The sequence below is a fragment of the Stegostoma tigrinum genome, chromosome 9, assembly GCF_030684315.1.
Source record: "Stegostoma tigrinum isolate sSteTig4 chromosome 9, sSteTig4.hap1, whole genome shotgun sequence".
NCBI lineage: Eukaryota > Metazoa > Chordata > Chondrichthyes > Orectolobiformes > Stegostomatidae > Stegostoma > Stegostoma tigrinum.
In genome coordinates this window covers 96,068,120-96,087,974 of record NC_081362.1, presented here as the reverse complement: position 1 = coordinate 96,087,974, position 19,855 = coordinate 96,068,120, and the positions used below count along the sequence as shown (strand labels likewise).

General features: G+C 44.2%; 1 protein-coding gene across 5 annotated transcripts in view; it reads right to left on the bottom strand.

Annotated features, from left to right (window-relative positions):
• Positions 1–970: 970 nt before the first annotated feature.
• LOC125455062 (V-set and immunoglobulin domain-containing protein 1-like) overlaps positions 971–19,855 on the bottom strand; it is a 52,518-nt gene continuing 33,633 nt past the window's right edge. For 2 of the 5 annotated variants that reach the window (XM_059648777.1, XM_059648778.1), the window contains 6 exons: positions 17,841–18,188; positions 15,206–15,550; positions 10,881–11,016; positions 8,897–8,940; positions 7,201–7,241; positions 971–4,243 (listed from right to left, as the gene is read on the bottom strand). In XM_059648777.1, the coding sequence (XP_059504760.1) occupies positions 4,127–4,243; positions 7,201–7,241; positions 8,897–8,940; positions 10,881–11,016; positions 15,206–15,550; positions 17,841–18,188 (1,031 nt within the window). In that variant the 3' untranslated portion in view covers positions 971–4,126. The remainder of the gene's footprint in view (positions 4,244–7,200; positions 7,242–8,896; positions 8,941–10,880; positions 11,017–15,205; positions 15,551–17,840; positions 18,189–19,855) is intronic. The other 3 variants (XM_059648780.1, XM_059648781.1, XM_059648779.1) reach the window with 3 other exon arrangements.

Genomic DNA, 19,855 nt, shown 5'->3' with positions numbered 1-19,855 from the left:
TCTTTTGGGCTTAAGGGCCTCAATAGGCCCGAGGGTGGATGAGCTCCCTGGCACTTACCCCTCCCACTGCTACTTGGGAATAGGTTGAGAGTGAGAGTTAAGATCCACTGTGTTTCATGGCCCATCACCTTTTAATGGGAGGCAATTGCCTCGTGGTATCATCGATAGACTGTTAATCCAGAGACCCCAAGAACATCTGGAGACCCGGGTTCAAATCCTGCGATGGCAGATGGTGGAATTTGAATTCTATAAATATCTGGAATTAACAATCTTAATAGTAACCATTGAAGATCGTCAGTAAAACCCATCTGGCTCACTAATGTCCTTTAGGGAAGGAAACTGCCACCCTTAGCTGGTCTGGCCGACATGCAACTCCAGACCCACAGCAATGTGGTTTACTCTTAACTGCCCTCTGGGCAATTAGGGATGGGCAATAAATGCAGCCTGGACAGTGACACCCTCATCCTGTGAATGGATAAAGAAAATACACTTGGATTGGGGAGTGTGAAGTTTGTAAAATGAATTCCCTGAAAAAGAGGCACACTTGAATTTTAACGGGTTAACGTGCACACAGAATGTTCCAAATGCATTCAGATAAAAAGTGGTGAAGATGCTAACTTGAGGGGACACTGACATTGTTTCCCCAAAACATGGCCAAAAAAAGTGTTAGCTCCATGTTTAATCAGAGGAGGGGCTGATTCAGGGTCATTGAATGACCTTCACTTTGACTTGTGTTTTTCAATTTGTCCTTGAGTTTGTTGATAAAAACTAAAAGAGCTGTGGATGCTGTAAATCAGAAACTAAAACAAAGTTGCTGGAAAAGCTCAGCAGGTCTGGCAGCATCTGTGAAGGAAAAACCAGAGTTAACGTTTCGGGTCCGGTGATCCTTCCTCAGAACTGCAATGGTTGATGTTGATCTGATCAAAACTGTCTCATTGCAATTAAATAAATTACACACAGCATTTGGAGGTAGTTTAAAATAAAGACAATCTAAAATATTCTTTATGTGGCAAACAGAGAGATTCATATCCAATCTGAACATTAATCACTTACGTAAAAAATCTATTGTTATTTCTGATGAAAAGTACAAACAAGGGGCCGGAAATTATACAGTTACAGGCACAGGCCAGTGCACACAGACAATAGGACTGTTCAGTTGCAGAGAATTTGAGGAAGTATCAACAATTGCAGTGTTGTCCACATTATCCACAGCACCAATTCATTTGAAATTGTTTCTGGTTTTCTATTTTTTCCATTGCAATGAGGAAGTATCACTCTGAGACAGTCTTTGCAATATTTCTCAGCGATGTTCGCAAGATGGCTTAAACAAACATTTAACCCACTGAGACTCCTAATTTCAGTATACCAGCTCTCAGTTCATCTCCAGCTAATCCTCAAATTAATCCAGTGAATTGGAAGGACATTGCAGCCGTTGATCAACAGCAGTGTCTGTCCTAACATCACCCTCTGCCATTTGAATCTTTACTCTCTTTCTTAGCAAGGATTCCTATAAGCATTCAAAATCACAGTAGGAACAAACCATTCTGCTCATCAAATCTGCTCCTCTCCCTTTAATACAATCATGTTTTATCTTCTGCCTAATTTCCATTTTCCCACCTGATCCCAGAGATGGTGGAGTAGTGGTATTGTGATTAAATTAATGACTGAGTGGCCCAGGTTCATGCTCTGGGTCACTGGGTCAAACTCTACTGTGTTAATTAGTGCTGTTTACATTCAATTAATTGAATCTGGAATTGTGGGTCTCTGTGATGAACACCATGAGAACTGTCACCGATTGTTGTAAAAATCTCTCTGGGGTTCACTGCTGCCCTTTAGGGAAGGACATCTGTCATCCTTACCTCGTCAAGTGACTCCAGAGCCACAACAATCTGACTGATTTACAACTAGCCTCTGAAATGGCATAGCATGTTACTCATTGCAAGGGCAGTTAGGGATAAGCAACAAATGCTGGCCTTGCCAGTGATGCACACATCACATAAGGAAATAACTATTTTAGAAATCTTAACTTCCCTGAGAGACAAAAAGTCAGTTGATTCCTGCGGAGAATATGTTCAAGTCCAGAACACCCATGGATCTCTGGAGTCCTAAATCCAAAAGATGTGCCTGGATCAGGAAATGTCTCCTCATCTCTATCCAATATAATCAACCCTTTATCCTGAGAATGTGTATGCCTGTCCCCACCCCATCCTGCAGTCAGGGGGGAAAGCAGCATCGCAGTGTCTACGCTGTGAAGGAACAACATGACTTGAGATGCTCCATTAGATTACTTTTCATTCTTCTATACTCCAAAGAGTACAGTTGCATTCTACTCAATTTCATGTCAAAGGCCAACTCTGCCCACTGCACTCACCCGCACTCCCCATGTTTCTCCATGCTTCCCCACCCCTCTCACACCCCACTCCAGTCCTGGTTTCATCCTCTCTAAGCTAAACCTGGATGTGGAGATAAACTATGCAGTACTCCTTTGCGTATCTGATCTAGTTGTATACTCCAGTTTGTCAAGAACATTAGAATTGCAAAAACTGAAACTAAAATAATGAAGCTGCTTAATAATTTCAGGAGACATACAGTGTATGACATTACGTATTCCTACAATATACCATTTTACAATTTAAGAATAAAAGGTGTGAATTTTGTGTTCGGCGCTGAGAGAGGTGAGTGGGTAAAGATTGCAGATCATGACCACTCATCCGCTCTGTTGAACTCGATCTTCAGCATACTTCAGATTAAAACCATCTCACAAACCCATGAAAAGAATGATTCCTGCTTTGACTGAGCATTCATCCCAATTCACTCTTCCCTCTGTTCATTCCAAGTATTTTTATTTTGATTTGTCACTATTTCTCAGTTAGCTGTCCTGCTGTAAGCACTTGAATAAAAATAAAATCCTTGTCGTTCCAAAGTGCCTTGAGTAAATTTTCAATTTGTTAAGATTTCTGCTCCAAAGTGCTTTCTATTTTGTTTGATGCAGTTACATGAGGCACTGAAATGGCTGACAGTCATTCTTCTCAAATCAGCTCACTGCTTCTCTGTTAATGAGCAATGACGAAGACTAGTCCAATGGAACCTTCCATGGGAAAGCATGTGAACAAGGTTCAGGAGTCCAGAATTCTGCTGTTGTTGGCCACCAGGACAGTTTCATTTTGTCAAGTTTAACAAGGGAGAATTTCCTGCTACGTTTGTTAAACAGGAGGCCTGTTTGGCTTCTACTAGGCTCACTATCCTAACAGATGATGCTGTTGGTGGGCTCAGGGAGTGACCAGATTCCCAGGCTTCCTAAGGGACTGTCCTGGTTTCTCTAAAGTCTTCTGGGTTCCTGACAATTTCCAGAAAATAGTTAAAATAACTCAGTTCTCACCTCTCCTTAGTTAAGAGTGTAAACCAGGACTTCAGAAAAAGTCAGTGTGACATGTTTGTTTCTCTCCAAGGAAACCCTTATTACTTCACGTTGCACTGTACACAGCGAACCCTGTATCCTCCCTGCCAATAGTCAGCCTCGCTCCCTACTCCTCACCACACCCCTGCCAGAGAAAGAGAAAACAGGAGTGGCCCTTCAAGCCTATCTGCCATTCAATATGATGATGGCTGATCGTCAAACTCACAACCCTGTTCTTGCTTTCCCTGCCCCCATGCCTTTTGATCCCTTTAGCCCCAAGAATTATGTCTAACTCCATCTTGAAAATAGTTAATGTTTTAGCTTCAAAACTTTCTGCAGCAGAGAACCCCAGCTGAAGATATTCCAAAAAGTGTCATGACATAACTATTTCCCCCTGTTTCCCACCCACTCCAATTTCTATGCCTAACCTTGAGATTCTTTGCACTGTTCACCCAATGTGGTAACAATCAGCTCAGCAATGCCCAACTTTCCCATGCCCATTAAACTCACCCTGGTTTCTTGCTATTTAAAATCTGGTCACCTTATGGATTCACTACCCAGAGACTTCACTCTGCCAGGAAGCTGCACCATGCAAATTCTGGAATAATTATCAAGCAGAAATATCAATAAGTAATTGTGATGATTGACTGTCCTTCGTTCTGCTGGTTTTGGAGTTAATGGCAGCAAAGACTGCTCTTCATTACTTGCTGAAGAACTGATTGCTCGTCACTATGTATATTTGATGGCAGCGTACTCGGTTGACTCCTCAGTGACCACTGTAGCTGGCTGTTCAGTTTTCTTTCGGAAGAACTGGATATCAGCATAATACAACTCCCCTTCCTCCAACTGAAACACAATGAAAGACACAGGATTTTCACAACAGCCGGTAGCAAACCCCTCCTGCACCTAACCTCCCCACATACTACACCACAGGGCAAACTCTTCACCCCTCACCAGGGAAAAAGTCTGGGTCTGACCTCATGGATGTAGAAGTCCCTTCAGTCTTTCTGCTACAGTTGTTTGAGCAGCTCTAGGAACTTCTGATTCATGAACCCACAAACCTTCAAAGCAGTGTCAGCTGGGGCACTGGTCGGGAAGGGCAGTTCAAATTGTCGTCTGGCAGGTACAGAACCTGAGTATTGCTAATTAAGGAGTGATAATGGGAACTGCAGATGCTGGAGAATCCAAGGTAACAAAGTGTGAAGATGGATGAACACAGTAGGCCAAGCAGCATCTCAGGAGCACAAAAGCTTCCAAGATAACAAAGTGTAAAGCTGGATGAACACAGCAGGCCAAGCAGCATCCCAGGAGCACAAAAGCTTCCAAGATAACAAAGTGTGGAGCTGGTTGAACACAGCAGGCCAAGCAGCATCTCAGGAGCACAATTGCTAATTAAGGACTCATTTTGTCCAAGTTTCTCATCCAGGACATTTCACAAGAATAGAAATCTGGGGGAGCCAATACTGAGGCTACATGAGAGGACAGTGTGGATTGATTGGTACCTGCACTCTGATTGTTAGAAGGGCTGCCACAGAGAATGCACTCATCAGTATTGAATGACAGTCAACTGCCAGGCTTTGTTAAATTTTAAACCAATCAGGTTGAAGCAGATTGGTCAATGAATCAGCAATAGATATCATGTACCTTGTTAATTTGTACTAGGTACAGAGTATGGACATCCTTTTGGCTTCAAAAGAATGTGTCCCATCTATGAATATGCGCTGCAGGCCTGGTGAATACTCCTAAACTGTTAGTGAAATTCCTCACACATTCTGGATTATCCAGCAAGTGCTGTCGAACATGAACATTAGCATCTTCTATTAGACAAGATTCTGCAATGTGGAGACTCGAGAGAGCTTTCAGCTCAATTAGGCACATAGGTGTCCTGCCCAAACACTGTTAAGATACACCAGCTGGAGGATGAACTGAGGACAAGAATAAACTGAGGGTGAGGGCACAATAGGTTCCAGTCAGGGAGCTCAAGCAAGTAGGAAATCAGAATTGGGATAGTGAGATGATCATTACAGGGAGACAGGGAAGTGAAGGATTTCAGATTTTTTCATCACCTCGACAAATTTTCAGATCACAAGACATAGGAGCAGAAGTATGCTATTCAGCCCATCAAAGCTGTTCTGCCATTCAATGAGATTATTGTTGATTCAATAATCCTCAACTTGACTTTCCTGCCTTTCCCCTCATAATCCTTAATTCCCTTCCTGACTAATAATCACTTATATAGTTTAAATATCAGCTATCTAAGCCAAAGACAGTACAAATCAAATTCTACAGGCTGACCTCATACTGAACCTTCTAAGTGTGAGAAAACACACTTCAACTGGATTCGCACCTTCTAAAGAATTATCACCTGAGCAGCTAAGACATTGGCTGCAATCTATGGCCGAAGTTAAAATAAATATAAACCATTTCATGGAAACAAAAATACTTATGTGAAAACCTGGTATGGGACTCAGTGCTCATTTGCTGCGCACACAGTTCCCCACCACATTCCCATGCACAGTTTTAGAACATAGGACATAGAACATACAGCACAGCACAGGCCCTTCAGCCCACAATGTTGTGCCAAACTGTTATCCTACTAAGATCAATCTACACTGCATACCCTTCATTTTACCACCCTCCATGTGCCTATTCAAGAGTCACTTAAAAGTCTCCAAAATATCTGACTCCACTACCACTGCCGGCAGCGCATTCCACTTGCCCACCAGTCTCTGTGTGAAGAACCTACCTCTGACATCTCCCCCGTACCTTCCTCTAATTATCTTAAAATTATGCCCCCTCATAATAGTCATTTCCGCCCTGGGAAAAGGTCTCTGACTATCCACTCTATCTATACCGCTCATCATCTTGTACACCTCTATCAAGTCACCTCTCATCCTTCTTCGCTCAAATGAGAGAAAGCCCTATCTCCCTCAACCTTTCCTCATAAGACCTGCCCTCGAGTCCAGGCAGCATCCTGGTAAATCTTCTCTGCACCCTCTCTAAAGCTTCCACATTTTTCCAATAATGAGGTGACCAGAACTAAACACAATGTCCCAAGTTTTGGTAAGGGGTAAAAAACACTGAGCTAACTGGTGATGCCCTCTTCATGCGAAGGAATAAAGAAAAACCATCCTTAAGGGAAACACTTCGAAATTCTCCCAATAAGCTGTGCAATAAGGGAGAGCCAAACAACAGAGAGGAGGCCAGCGCTGGGGAAGGCAGTGACTTTAACAAACCCTGGAGGAAGTCATCTCAGAGATAAGAAAGATTGGAACAGGGAGAATTCACTCGATTGTACAAGAATGAGAGGGAGTAGTTCTAAAGTGATTTGTAAGTGAAGCAAGAGTGATGTGAGGAAAAATGTTTTTCACACAGTGCATGGTCAGGGTCTGAAATGCACTGTCTTGAAATGTGGTAGAGGTAGGTTCTATTGAGCTAATTAGAGGGGCATTGAATGATTATTTGGGATAATATGGAAAGATATGGATAGAAAGCTGATTGGCACACAGTAACAATGTTTGTTTGAAGAGCTATTGCAAGCTGAGTGGGCCAAATGGCCCCCTCTGCATTGTAACAATTCTGTGACACTGTGATTAATGCTTCTTTTCAAGCTGTCACAGGTTAAATAGTGACTCAGTATGATTATGGGAACACACGCAGAGGCTGTTTCCCACTAAGACTGACTCCCTCACTACAGCATTGCTAATATCTAATCAAATGAAGTCAAACCAGACAGGATTATGAAGACAGAATGGCCAACATATCATGATGATAATAGTAAAAGGCTTATGTTCAATACTTACTGGAGGAGGGGACGCAGTCATTTGTTTATTCTGCACTTCAGCTGAAATAAGATAAGAATTTCTGAGTTTATTATCGCTGTTATTTCTGACTGATAATGACAGGAAAGCAGGATTGTTGACAAAAATATTAAGTTCGAATGAATCTCTGATGACTAGCTGTGTATTTGGATGGTCCGTGCTGAGGGTGTGCCAAACTGTCAGAAGTTCAGTACGAACAGAGCACCACACTGTCCAAGGGTCAGTACTAACAGAGTGCCATACTGTCCAAGGGTCAGTACTAACAGAGTGCCACACTGCTGGAGGGTCAGTACTAACAGAGTGCCACACTGTCCAAGGGTCAGTACTAACAGAGTGCCACACTGTCCAAGGGTCAGTACTAACAGAGTGCCACACTGCTGGAGGGTCAGTACTAACAGAGTGCCACACTGTCCAAGGGTCAGTACTAACAGAGTGCCACACTGTCCAAGGGTCAGTACTAACAGAGTGCCACACTGCTGGAGGGTCAGTACTAACAGAGTGCCACACTGTCCAAGGGTCAGTACTAACAGAGTGCCACACTGTCCAAGGGTCAGTACTAACAGAGTGCCACACTGTCCAAGGGTCAGTACTAACAGACTGCCACACTGCTGGAGGGTCAGTACTAACAGAGTGCCACACTGTCCAAGGGTCAGTACTAACAGAGTGCCACACTGCTGGAGGGTCAGTACTAACAGAGTGCCACACTGTCCAAGGGTCAGTACTAACAGAGTGCCACACTGTCCAAGGGTCAGTACTAACAGAGTGCCACACTGCTGGAGGGTCAGTACTAACAGAGTGCCACACTGTCCAAGGGTCAGTACTAACAGAGTGCCACACTGTCCAAGGGTCAGTACTAACAGAGTGCCACACTGCTGGAGGGTCAGTAGTAACAGAGTGCCACACTGTCCAAGGGTCAGTACTAACAGAGTGCCACACTGTCCAAGGGTCAGTACTAACAGAGTGCCACACTGCTGGAGGGTCAGTACTAACAGAGTGCCACACTGTCCAAGGGTCAGTGCTAACAGAGTGCCACACTGCTGGAGGGTCAGTAGTAACAGAGTGCCACACTGTCCAAGGGTCAGTACTAACAGAGTGCCACACTGCTGGAGGGTCAGTACTAACAGAGTGCCACACTGCTAGAGTGTCAGTAGTAACAGAGTGCCACACTGTCCAAGGGTCAGTACTAACAGAGTGCCATACTGCTGGAGGGTCAGTACTAACAGAGTGCCACACTGCTAGAGTGTCAGTAGTAACAGAGTGCCACACTGTCCAAGGGTCAGTACTAACAGAGTGCCATACTGTCCAAGGGTCAGTACTAACAGAGTGCCACACTGTCAGAAGGTCAGTACTAAGTTTGCGTCTCATTGTCCGAGGGTCAGTACCGAGGGACTGCTGTATTGCTGGAGGGTCAGTACTGAGGGAGTGCCCCACTGTCAGAGAGTCAGTGCTGAGGGAGTGCCGCACTGTTGGAGAGTTACTTGAGAGGGAATGGTCTTCTCTTGCTCCTCTGTTCTAGTTTTGCTTTGTCCCTCATCCTTGTCTTTCTGATGTCTTCACTCAGGTGATGAGTGGTTGAAAATAACATGGGTACAAAAGTCATCTCATAATGTTTCATAATTAGTGTTAAACAACAAATGTCATTTGGGCGGTCATCAGTGTGGGTATTGAAATGCCTTACCACTGACTGTTGCATACACCGTGTTAAGCTCTTCTTCAGAGGTCCTGTTTGAAATGGTGCAGAAACATAAAGTCAGTGATTTAATATTGGGACTCCAGAAGTAGGAAAGAACGTCAAAGTGATGGAGAAAGCCTCTTATTCTGTCTAATAAACCATGCACATGTTGGAAGGGGCCAACTGGTGTCCATTTCTCCCTTAATAACAAAGTGTGGAGCTGGATGAACACAGCAGGCCAAGCAGCATCTCAGGAGCACAAAAACTGATGTTTCGGGCCTAGACCCTTCATCCATTCTCTTATCTCTCTATTTCTCCCTTGCTCATCATGACAGGTTTAGTTTAAACAAACTGAAACTATTTCCATTGGCTGATGGGACAGGGACTGGCAGAAACAGATTGAAGGATTTGGATGAGAAAGGGAGGGCAAATGTGAGGAAAACCTTTATCTAAACATGGAAATGACCCAGACATTGGTGCCTGTGAGGAAGTTGGAAAGGGAGAGAATGAATGATTTCATAAAGAAATTGGATGGGCACTTGAGGCAAATGATCTTGCAAGATTATGGGATAGAGTAGGGAGTTACATCGACATAGATTGATCCACAGTGAGCTAGTGAAGTCTTGATTGGATGAATGCCCCCCCGCCTTATTTACAGTAAATGACCCAAGAACTGAAGGATGCATCTGAGATTGACCAACTATTCCTTCAGATAAAGCAGAATTTCATGTTAGCAGCTAAGATCCCAGGAATTTCTGACAGTTGAGTCAGTGCTGGGGTCAGTTTTGTTCAGGCTGTGTCTTGTGGACAAGGTCAGGAATATAAATTCATTGTGCAGAGACCTTTCTCCTGGATGTTGCAATAATGTCATGAAACAGCTCTCAGAGACCACCATGTGTCTCTCAGGAGTCATCATCCCAGGCTGCATTCGCTTTCAGATAGCATGAACATGATGGGCTGAGTAAAAATTTTGGAAATTGACATTTCAGCAGTTGGGATTTGCTGGTCACTGTTCTGAATGTTGACTATAACAGGAGCTTCTGATTGATCAATATGCACGGGTACAGGACCCAACAGCACTGCCAGCAACTTTGACAGACATTTTACACAGAAATGGTTTGGGGCAGTCTATCAAAAATTATAAATAAGAACTGATGTTCAAATATAACAATCACCTGCCACTGCTCCCAGAAACCGAATAGCAGGAATAAACAACACATTTCCTTTGGGGTGATTCCGGCTGAAAACATGGGCTCACACCCCCTGACTGAGGTGAGAGGTTTGTCGCATGGACACTTGTGATCATCATCTTTAACATTCATTTCTATGGATTACAAATGTGTAAAGTTCTCTTGTGTACATTCTCTGCACAAATAAGTTGGAGTGATCTTATACAGCACTTTGCAGGTTCTAGAATGACAAGAGCATCAGATATATGGGAACACTACCTCCTGCAAGTTTCCCTCAAAGCCACTCACCATCCTGACTTGGGAAATATAACCATTCCTCCAGTGTTGCTGAGTAACAATCTTGGAATTCCCTCCCTAAGGACATTGTGTGTTAACCCAAAGCACATGGCCTGCAACAGTTCAAGAAGGCACCTCATCACCACCTTCTCAAGGGCAGCTGGGGATGAGGCAGTAAATGCTGGACCAGCCAGTGAGATGCATTTCCTATGAGTAAATAAAAATACTGACGGAGAGAGAGTGTTCTAAAGAAGGACACGGCTGGGAAAAGGGGAAAACACTGACTGACAAGTGGAAGGTGAACTACGAAATTTGTAGACACTTCTTTTGAAATTCAAAACTCTGATAGCCATCTGATAAATTGCAATGCATCATAGGTCTGTATAATTTCATATTCATTAGGACTCTGTGAGTGGGAAAATGCCTTTTGACACCATTGCCAAAGTGCTGATGTCATCCCTCCACCCATCAATATTTAATTCAAGATTATAATCCCATGAGATAGGGAATGTGATTGTAATTACCCCTCTGGTTTTGATCGGTGTTGAAAACAGGCCCATTTCTTCACATAAAGAAGTATGATGAGAAAGATGCAGAGTAAGACAACAAATGCCAGGGCAACGCCAATGATTATCATTAACCACAGCTCTTCAGATTGCTCTGTAAGATACCAAAAACTGAAGTTTAATTTCACATCAGTGCCATAAATCAAGTGAACACATGGATTTCAGTCTTTTGGAACAGTTGGTTTCATACCAGAGTAATGGAGACAGAGAGTTCTCTCTTAATGTAAGCTTCATTTCAGGCCCAATGTGAGGATAGGACTGTCCTGAGGGATGTACTCCAAACCCGCAAGCTGGAGGAGCAGCAACTCACGTTCCGCCTCGGGAGCCAAAAACCCAATGGCCTAAACATGGATTTTAGAAGTTTCAACATTTCCCCACCCCCAGCCTTATCCCATGATCAACCCTCCCTCTCATCCCCCTCCTTGACCTGACACAACCTGTCCATCTTCTCTCCCACCTTTCTGTCCCTCCAACCCCACTGAACAATCCCCACCACTCCCTACCTGCACTCACCTGTCACCATCCCACCTACCTTCTCCAGCCCGACCTATCTCTCTCTCTATTTATTTCAGAGCTCCCTTCCCTCTCCCTATTTCTGAAGAAGGGTCCTGATGTGAAACATCATCTTTCCCATTCTTCTGATGAGCCTTGGCCTGCTGTGTTCCTCCAGCGTCACACCATGTTATCTCTGACTCCAGCATCTGCAGGACTTGCTATCCCAGTTGTAGACAGAATGTTTCCCTTTGTGCGACAATTTAGAATTCGTTCAGGGTAAGGGGCAGTAAATTTGAAACAGAGATGAGGAGAAATTACTTCACTTAAAGGGTCATGAACCTGTGGAATTTAGTCCCGCAGATTTTGATGGATGCTGGGACATTGGGTAAATTTAAGAAGGAGACAGGCAGAATTTTAATGAGTAACAGATTAAACAGCTATGGAGAACAGGCAGAAAAGTGGAGTTGAGACTGAGATGAGATCAGCCATGATCATATTAAATGGTAGAGCATAACTGAGGGGCTTAATGGCCTACTCTTGCTCCCAAGTTCTTATATTCAATTCCTCTCGTAATAAGACAACATCCCAATAACCTTCTCGATTATAGCATGTACCTGGAAGCCAAATTTCTTTGACTCCTGCGCAAGAACACAAAGATTTTTCTCAGTGCTGGCAGTCTTCTCCTCTTTATGTAATGCCCTACCTTTTTGATTTTTTTTCTGACAAAGTGAAGAACTTCACATTTTCTCTCATCATACTCCATCTGTGGCATTAATACCCAATGTCTCAATTGATTTATGTTCACCTGTGACCATATTATATCTTCTTCACAATATAATTCCTGACAGGTCACATCTGTGAATTTAGCCAGCGTGCTTTCACTCCCCTCACCTGAAACATTGATGTCAATTGGAAAAGCACTGAATGGAGTTAAATAAGGCATTTGATAAGGTTCTCCATGGCAGGCTGATGGAGAAAGTGAAGTCACCTGGGCTCCCAGGTGCACTAGCTAGATGGATAAAAAGCTGGCTAGGCAACAGGAGACAGAGAGTAATAGTGGAAGGGTTTTTTTCAAATTGGAGAACTGTGACCAGTGGTGTTCCACAGGGATCTGTGCTGGGACCACTGTTGCTTGTGATATACGTAAATGATCTGGAGGAAGGTGTAGGTGGTCTGATCAGCAAGTTTGCAGATGGCACAAAGATTGGTGGAGTAGCAGATAGTGAAGGGGACTGTCAGAGATTACAGCAGAATATAGATAGACTGGAGAGTTGGGCAGATAAATGGCAGGTGGAGTTCAATCCGGGCAAATGAGAGGTGATGCATTTTGGAAGATCCACGTCAAGAGCAAACTATACAGTAAATGGAAAAGTCCTGGGAAATTGATGTTCAGGGAGATCTGGGTGTTCAGGTCCATTGTTCCCTGAAGGTGACAACGCAGGTCAATAGGGTGGTCAAGAAGGCATACGGCATGCTTTCCTTCATCGGACGGGGTATTGAGTACAAGAGTTGGCAGGACATGTTACAGTTGTATAGGACTTCGTTTTGACCACATTTGGAACACCGCGTACAGTTCTGGTCGCCACATTATCAAAAGGATGTGGATACTTTGGAGAATGTGCAGAGGAGGGTCACCAAGATGTTGCCTGCTATGGAGGGCACTAGCTATGAAGAAACGTTGAGTAGATGAGGATTATTTTGATTAGAAAGACAATGATTGAGGTGGGGGGGGGACCTGATTGAGGTCTACAAAATCATGAGGGGTACAGACAGGGTGGATAGCAAAAAGTTTTTTTCCCAGAAGTGGGATACTCAGTTACTGGGGGTCATGAGTTCAAAGTGAGAGGAGGAAAGTTTAAGGGAGATATGCGTGGAAAGTTCTTTACACAGAGGGTGGTGGTGCCTGGAACGTTTTGCCAGCAGAGGTGGTCGACGCAGACACGATAGTGTCTTTTAAGATGTATCTGGACAGGTACGTGGATGGGCAGGGAGCAAATGGACACAGACTGTTAGAAAATAGATGACAGGTTAGACAGACGATCTGATCAGCGCAGGCTTAGAGGGCCGAAGAGCCTGTTCCTGTGCTGTAATTTTCTTTGTTCTTTGAATCCTATGAGAGCGCACTGATCACCTGCTGCCATCCGTTAAAACATGGTTGCAACCTTTCGCCCTCCTTCACAGCAAGTGACCAGTTCTCCATCAAAACAATTCTGCAGTGACATATTGAACTGTCACGCTTGCACCTATAATCACAGGGTGCTGCATGTTACTGAGGAATGTGAATTGTGGTAAAATTGCATCCTCTCTCTCTTTCTCTCTCTCTCTCTCTCTCTCTCTCTCTCTCTGTCTCTCTGTCTCTCTGTCTCTCTCTCTTTCTCTCTCTGAGCCCACCAGCTGTTAGGATCTGCGACTGTTTGTTTAGCCAAAATGCTCCTGTTAATTCCATAGTGAGCTCTCAGATCTGAAACTTATTAGATTCTCAATCAGCTGCAGCGCTCTTCCAGGAGGGGAGAGCATACATAGGGAGGGGCTGGGTCTGGATGGAGACTAGCAAGAGTTTACTCTGAAAGTGGTAACCGCTTTGAAGCAAGTTATGTGAGAGGGAATGTCTGGGCAGAGTGGAGATAGAACATAAGGAAAGCTCTGTGATTGAGTGGAAGATTGGTGAGATCGAATGAGTCACAGCAAACCAAGGACCCAGATTGAGGGAGAAACCATCAGTGAAGACAATCTGAATTTCATGAAGTTAGAACTGAGTTTGCAAAATTGTAAAATCCCAGGTCAAACATGAGCTCATGTTGAGTTTCATTGAAACAGTGTTTGAGGTTGAGATCACAGTGGGAGTGAGGATTAAATTGAGCGTCTGTAAGTATAGCAGTGACGGGGGATGTGACCTCCACAGCGGGCGACTGGGCACCTGTCTGATACTCTGCATCCGCTCCCAAGTCTCACTGACACTTAATTGAAGGTAACAATGTGGTTCACAACTGGAACCTTCTAGCCAAAAGGCACCCCCAGCTTTGTCTGCTCACAAACATCTTTCCCTCTTCCCCACACATGTGGTGAATGCTGAAAACCTGCAGTGATCCATGCTGCCCCTCCCTTCTCCACTCTACAATGACCCACTCCGTTCTCCCCCTCCATCTGAATGCTCTGTGCGGAGCAACATTGCTCAGCAAGGTTCACCAACAAGACATCCTTCAGATCAAGGAATGGGAGACTGTGGGTTATCACTGACACATTCTCCCCTTGTGACAAAGACCATCTGTCAAGTGGCTGTCTTGAAGCAGCCGCACTGAGAGTGGGCCTTGCTGAACAGGTTGAGAATTGGCCAGAGTCTCTGAACCAGCTGGCTCCCTCCCTCAGGAAGCCTCAGTTCAAAACCCTCTGTCAGATATGCATGAAGAGACACAGCCTACACTGCTCCTTCCTGGTAAGTGTCCCCTCAACAGACAAATGGGCTCATCACACCCACCCCAATAAATGAGAAGGGGATCACTGGGCTCTGGAGATTTTCATTTGGCAAATAATAATTTGGAATATTCCACCAACAATCAGCCAGTCAGAAATCTCCCCCAAAAGAGTAGAAAGAGTGATTGACAATTGCTGATTAAATCTGTTGTAAACACTGTAAAGCTCAAGTGAAAAAAGATTCTTTTTGAGAATTTAAATAAAAATTAAGCCATGAATTAGAAGTTTAAAGTAAATATGATTTAATGATCCCCATCCCAGCCTCTCCATCCGCCACACAATCAGAAGTCAGTCAGTATCATGTAAACAGGACTTACCCATTACAGACAGCAGGGTTCCATTCCCATTGATATCTCCCCACACTTTACAGTAATAGACCCCAGTGTCATTTGGCTGCACATTTGTGATGGTCAGAATGAAGCTGTTATTGGAGGGGTCTCTGGAAGACTGGAATCGCTCAGTCAATCCTGGGCTCCATTGTGTGTTGTTCCTCACGTCATGTGTTAAAACCCATGTTTTGTTGTTCCCCAGTTGCTCCTGGTACCAGTGAATATCGGTGTGTGTCACTGCAGCATTCCTCATGGTGCACTGTAACCGGGCAGTGTGACCCTCAGTGACACGTTCCAGGCTCGGAGACTGGAGAAGGACTGGGGGATTTGCAACTTTAAGGCAAGAATATAAACAATGTACAAACTAGACTGCAATCTGAAAATTGTCCTCAATATTTTAGTTGAAAAGTCAGTCAGCATGCATTACCTTGTCATGAATGCACAGAAATAAATCTAAACAATTAAGGAAGAAAACTAATCTGTCTTTAAAATGCACATGCAGAACCCATCAAAATGGCACCCATAAGTCACATGACTTCCTTGACAGATTCACCTGCAATTGGAATCTCTCTGTAATTACCTGAGAAAAACCAACAAGAATAGTTTTGGAAATCAGTGAACTTTCTGAAAGGTAAACAGAAATTCATTGGCAGTGCCATCCCAAAAGGTCTGACTATCTCCTCCTGTGTCATCAAAAACCTGAAAGAATGTGAGGTACAAACCGGGAATGTTGGAGAAACTCAGCAGGTCTGGCAGTACCTGTGGAGAGAGAAACAGAGCTCATGTTCACAACTCACTCAGCTCAATGCCGGGAGGTTCCCTCACAGCTGCATCCTGGGATGTCCACATAACACGGCTGCTCCCAGCCAGATGCTTGTACAGCTCACATTTCAAACAAAACCTGTACCCAAAGCATGGAACCATGTCAGGTACTGTGTTATCCCCCATCTGGAGCGCAGATCCTGCATTGTCCTGGAGACGAAAAAAATGAACTTTTTAATCGTCTCAGTCTTGAGAAGCAGAGAACACTTGTAATAAGGAAGGAGGCCATTCAGCCCATCAAATGTACACCGGCCCTTCAAAGAACATCCAATTCAGACCTACCCCCTACCCAATTCCTGTGAACTTGCATTTTCCATGGCTAATCCACTTATCCTGCATAACCCTGGACACTGTGGGCAATTTGGCACGTCCATCACACCGAACCTGCACATCTTTGGACAGTGGGAGGAAACTGGAGTACATGAAGAAAGGCCATGCAGACATGGACACAATGTGCAAACTCCGAGCCTGGAACGTGTCACTCGAGAGTAGAATCGAACTGGGTCCATGCGGCAGTGAGGCAGCAATGCTAAACAACATGCCACCAATGTGCACATGGGCTCTTAATCATGTTGGTGAAAGCAAAATACCATGGATTTCCAGAAATCTGAAATCAAACAGAAAGCTCCGGAGAAATTCAACAAGACTGGCAGCATCAGTGGGCTGAGAATCAGAGTTGGCGTTTCGAGACCAAATTTTTCTTCATAATGGATTTGAAGAAGGAGTATAAAAAAATCAAACAGTGGCTACAAGGACAGATGAAAGGTTGGCAACCTTCCAAGGAAAACCTCCCCTCCTGACTTCCCCAAGCGTGTCCACTATCCACAAGGATCAAGTCATGGGTATGATGGAAAACACTGTATTTAATCGGATAAAGAAGGCTTTAATATCACTCAAGAAGTTTAACAGCATCCAAGACAACACAGCTCACTTCTTCATTATCCCATCCACCACCTTAAGTGTCCACTCACTCCACCACCAACGCTCTGTCTCTGCAGTGTGTACTGTCTACAAGGTGCACTGTACAAATTCAACATGGTTCCTTAGACAGGACCTTCCAAATCCACACCCACTTCCACTGAGAAGGACAAGGGCAGCAAATACATAAGAAGTCACCACCCTCTCCAAGTTCCCCTCCAAGCCACTCACAATCCTGGCTTGTTGGGATATATTGTTGTTCTTCCGTGTCGCTGGGTCAATATCCTGGTATTCCTTCCCAAACGGTATTGGAGTCTACCGACATGGAATGGACTGCAGTGGATCAATGAGGCAGCTCACTATTGCCTTCTCAAGGGGCAAATAGGGATGGGAAATAAATGCTGGCCCAGCAAGTGATGCCCATGTCTCATGACTGAATAAAAGCAGGCATCAGGTTCACTAATATCATTGATGGACAGCAATCTATAATCTTTAGTCTGGCAGGTATACAAATCCAGAATTATGGCCGACCTGCCCTCTGAAACAGCTGAGCAAAATTCTCATGATATCAAAGCTTTAAACCTGCCGATGTGGAGAAAGGCAGCTCACAGCCACGTACTGAATGACAATAAGACGATAAGAGGCAAGCAATAAATGCTGGATTGATAGATGATAGAAAAAGCATCGATTCTTTCTCATATTTCCACAATTCAACCCTTCTATTTTCCCTCTGGAATCAAGCTTCCCACTGTCTATTTCATGCCCCGACATGAGGCATGTTGGATGAAATTACAAGCTTCCACCTATCTGTTCTACTGTATGAAGGTAGAACAGTTCCCAGTCAGATCTGTGAGGCTACCAGCATTCCCTCCCATTGCCTTACCAGTTACATTGAGCTGGCTCCCTGCTCCATAAATGTAGCTCCACACACTGCAGTGGTACACAGCACTATCATTGAGAGTCACATTCACAAGGCGCAGAATGTAACTGTTACTGCCAACATTCCTGGAAGCATGAACACGATCATGGAAACCCTGGGCCTTGGTGAAGGTGCCATTCTCAAACTGGCTTATCACCCACTCCCTGTTGCTGCCAGGTTGCTGGTAGTGCCAGTGGACATCAGTGTCATTCACACTGGCATTGTGCATGGCACACTGGAACTCGACAGTTTCACCCTCTGGTACCTTGCTGAACCTTGGATACTGAATGAGGACTGGATCAGCCAATGGATCTGTGTGTGAAAAACAGACGGAGGTTAACACAAAGAAATATAATACTCCACCTTTCAAATCTGAGTAAAATCTCAGAAAGGTTTAATCATCACGTGCTGTTTAATGCAATGTTTTCTAAGGTCAGGGACCAGAAACAGTACAACAGGGTGCACTCTGTCAGCTGAAGCTTATTGGGAGCATCCTGACTCTGAGGTGGAGGGTGATGGGATTCCCATCCCTCCTGAGGTTTGAGCAGACGTTAGGACCATCCAGAGCAGCACAGAGACAGTGAGTTTGGAACAGCCAGCACTGATCTGTCGTGTTAAAACAAGTCCGTACTGACAGGAAGATGTGAAAAACTCCCAGGGTATCATTCAAGGATCAAAAGAAGATTTCAGTCAGTGTTCAGGGATGGGGCGATTCATTTTAATGCTTGTTTGTTGGATCTTTCTGTGTATTTTCTCCACTCATGACTTCAATGTACCTCATGGGTTGTAAACTATGCTGGGACCCTCTAAGGTTGTGAAAGGTGTTACTGAATAAACAATCTAATTGTTAACATAATGACATGAAAAATTGGGATAAGACATCTCCAAATCTGCGAATCACTTGCAAAGGAGTTGCACTGTAGTGATGCAAGGTGTGTGTGTGGAGAGCTGTAACTGTATGCTGTCCCATCCTCAGGCATAGTTGGACAGAGAAAGAGACTCAGAGAGATTGTTCATACTGCTCACAGGGAGAGGGGACAAGGACCAGGTTTGTAATGATGAACAAATGCAAATTGCTGTGGGTTCTGGAAAACTGAAATAAAAACAGAAAGTGATGGAAAAACCCGATACATCTGACAGTATGTGTGGAGAAAGAAAAAACAGAGTTAATGTTTTGGGTTCTGAACAAGGCAAGTTGGGCTTGAAACATTAACTTTGCCTCTCTCTCTATATGTGTTGCCAGACGTGCTGAGTTTCTCCAGCAATTTCTGTTTTTATTATAAATAAATATCATTGACTTGGTATAAGAAGTGTAACTTCTCAGTTTACAGATGATTCAGAAATGCCATGAAGGACAGAATAGTAGCAGACTATCCAGGACAAAGCAGCCTGCTCCATTGCCATCACATCCACCAACATCCACACTCTCCACCACCAACACTCTGTAGCAGCAGTGTGTACCATCTACAAGATACACTGCAGAAATCCACCAAGGCTCCTGAGACAGCATCCTCCAAACCCATGAACACATCCATCTGGATGGCTAAGGGCAGCAGATAAATGGGAACACCAACTCTTGCAAGTTCTCCTCCAAGACAGTCACCATTCTGACTTGGAAATATATTGTTGTTCCTTCAGTGTTGATGGATCAAAACCCTGGAATTCCCTCCCTAACGTCAATCCACAGCACCTGGACAGCAGCTGTTCAACAAGGCAGCTCACCACTATCCTCTCAAGGGACAACTAGGGATGGACAATAAATTGCCACCTGCCAAAGTGAATTATTCCTTTTGAGTATTTCCATTGAGTTTGAGAAGCTGATCAATTCTGTTCTGAGGTGACATTGTTACAGAAGATGAATTCCACATTGTCATACTCTGAGGGAGAAGTAACAGCTCCATGGAATATGGGTCGGAAATAAGCTGACAACATCAAAACCCCAATCTCCAGTCCTGATTCCTCTCTACTGGGGTTGTAAA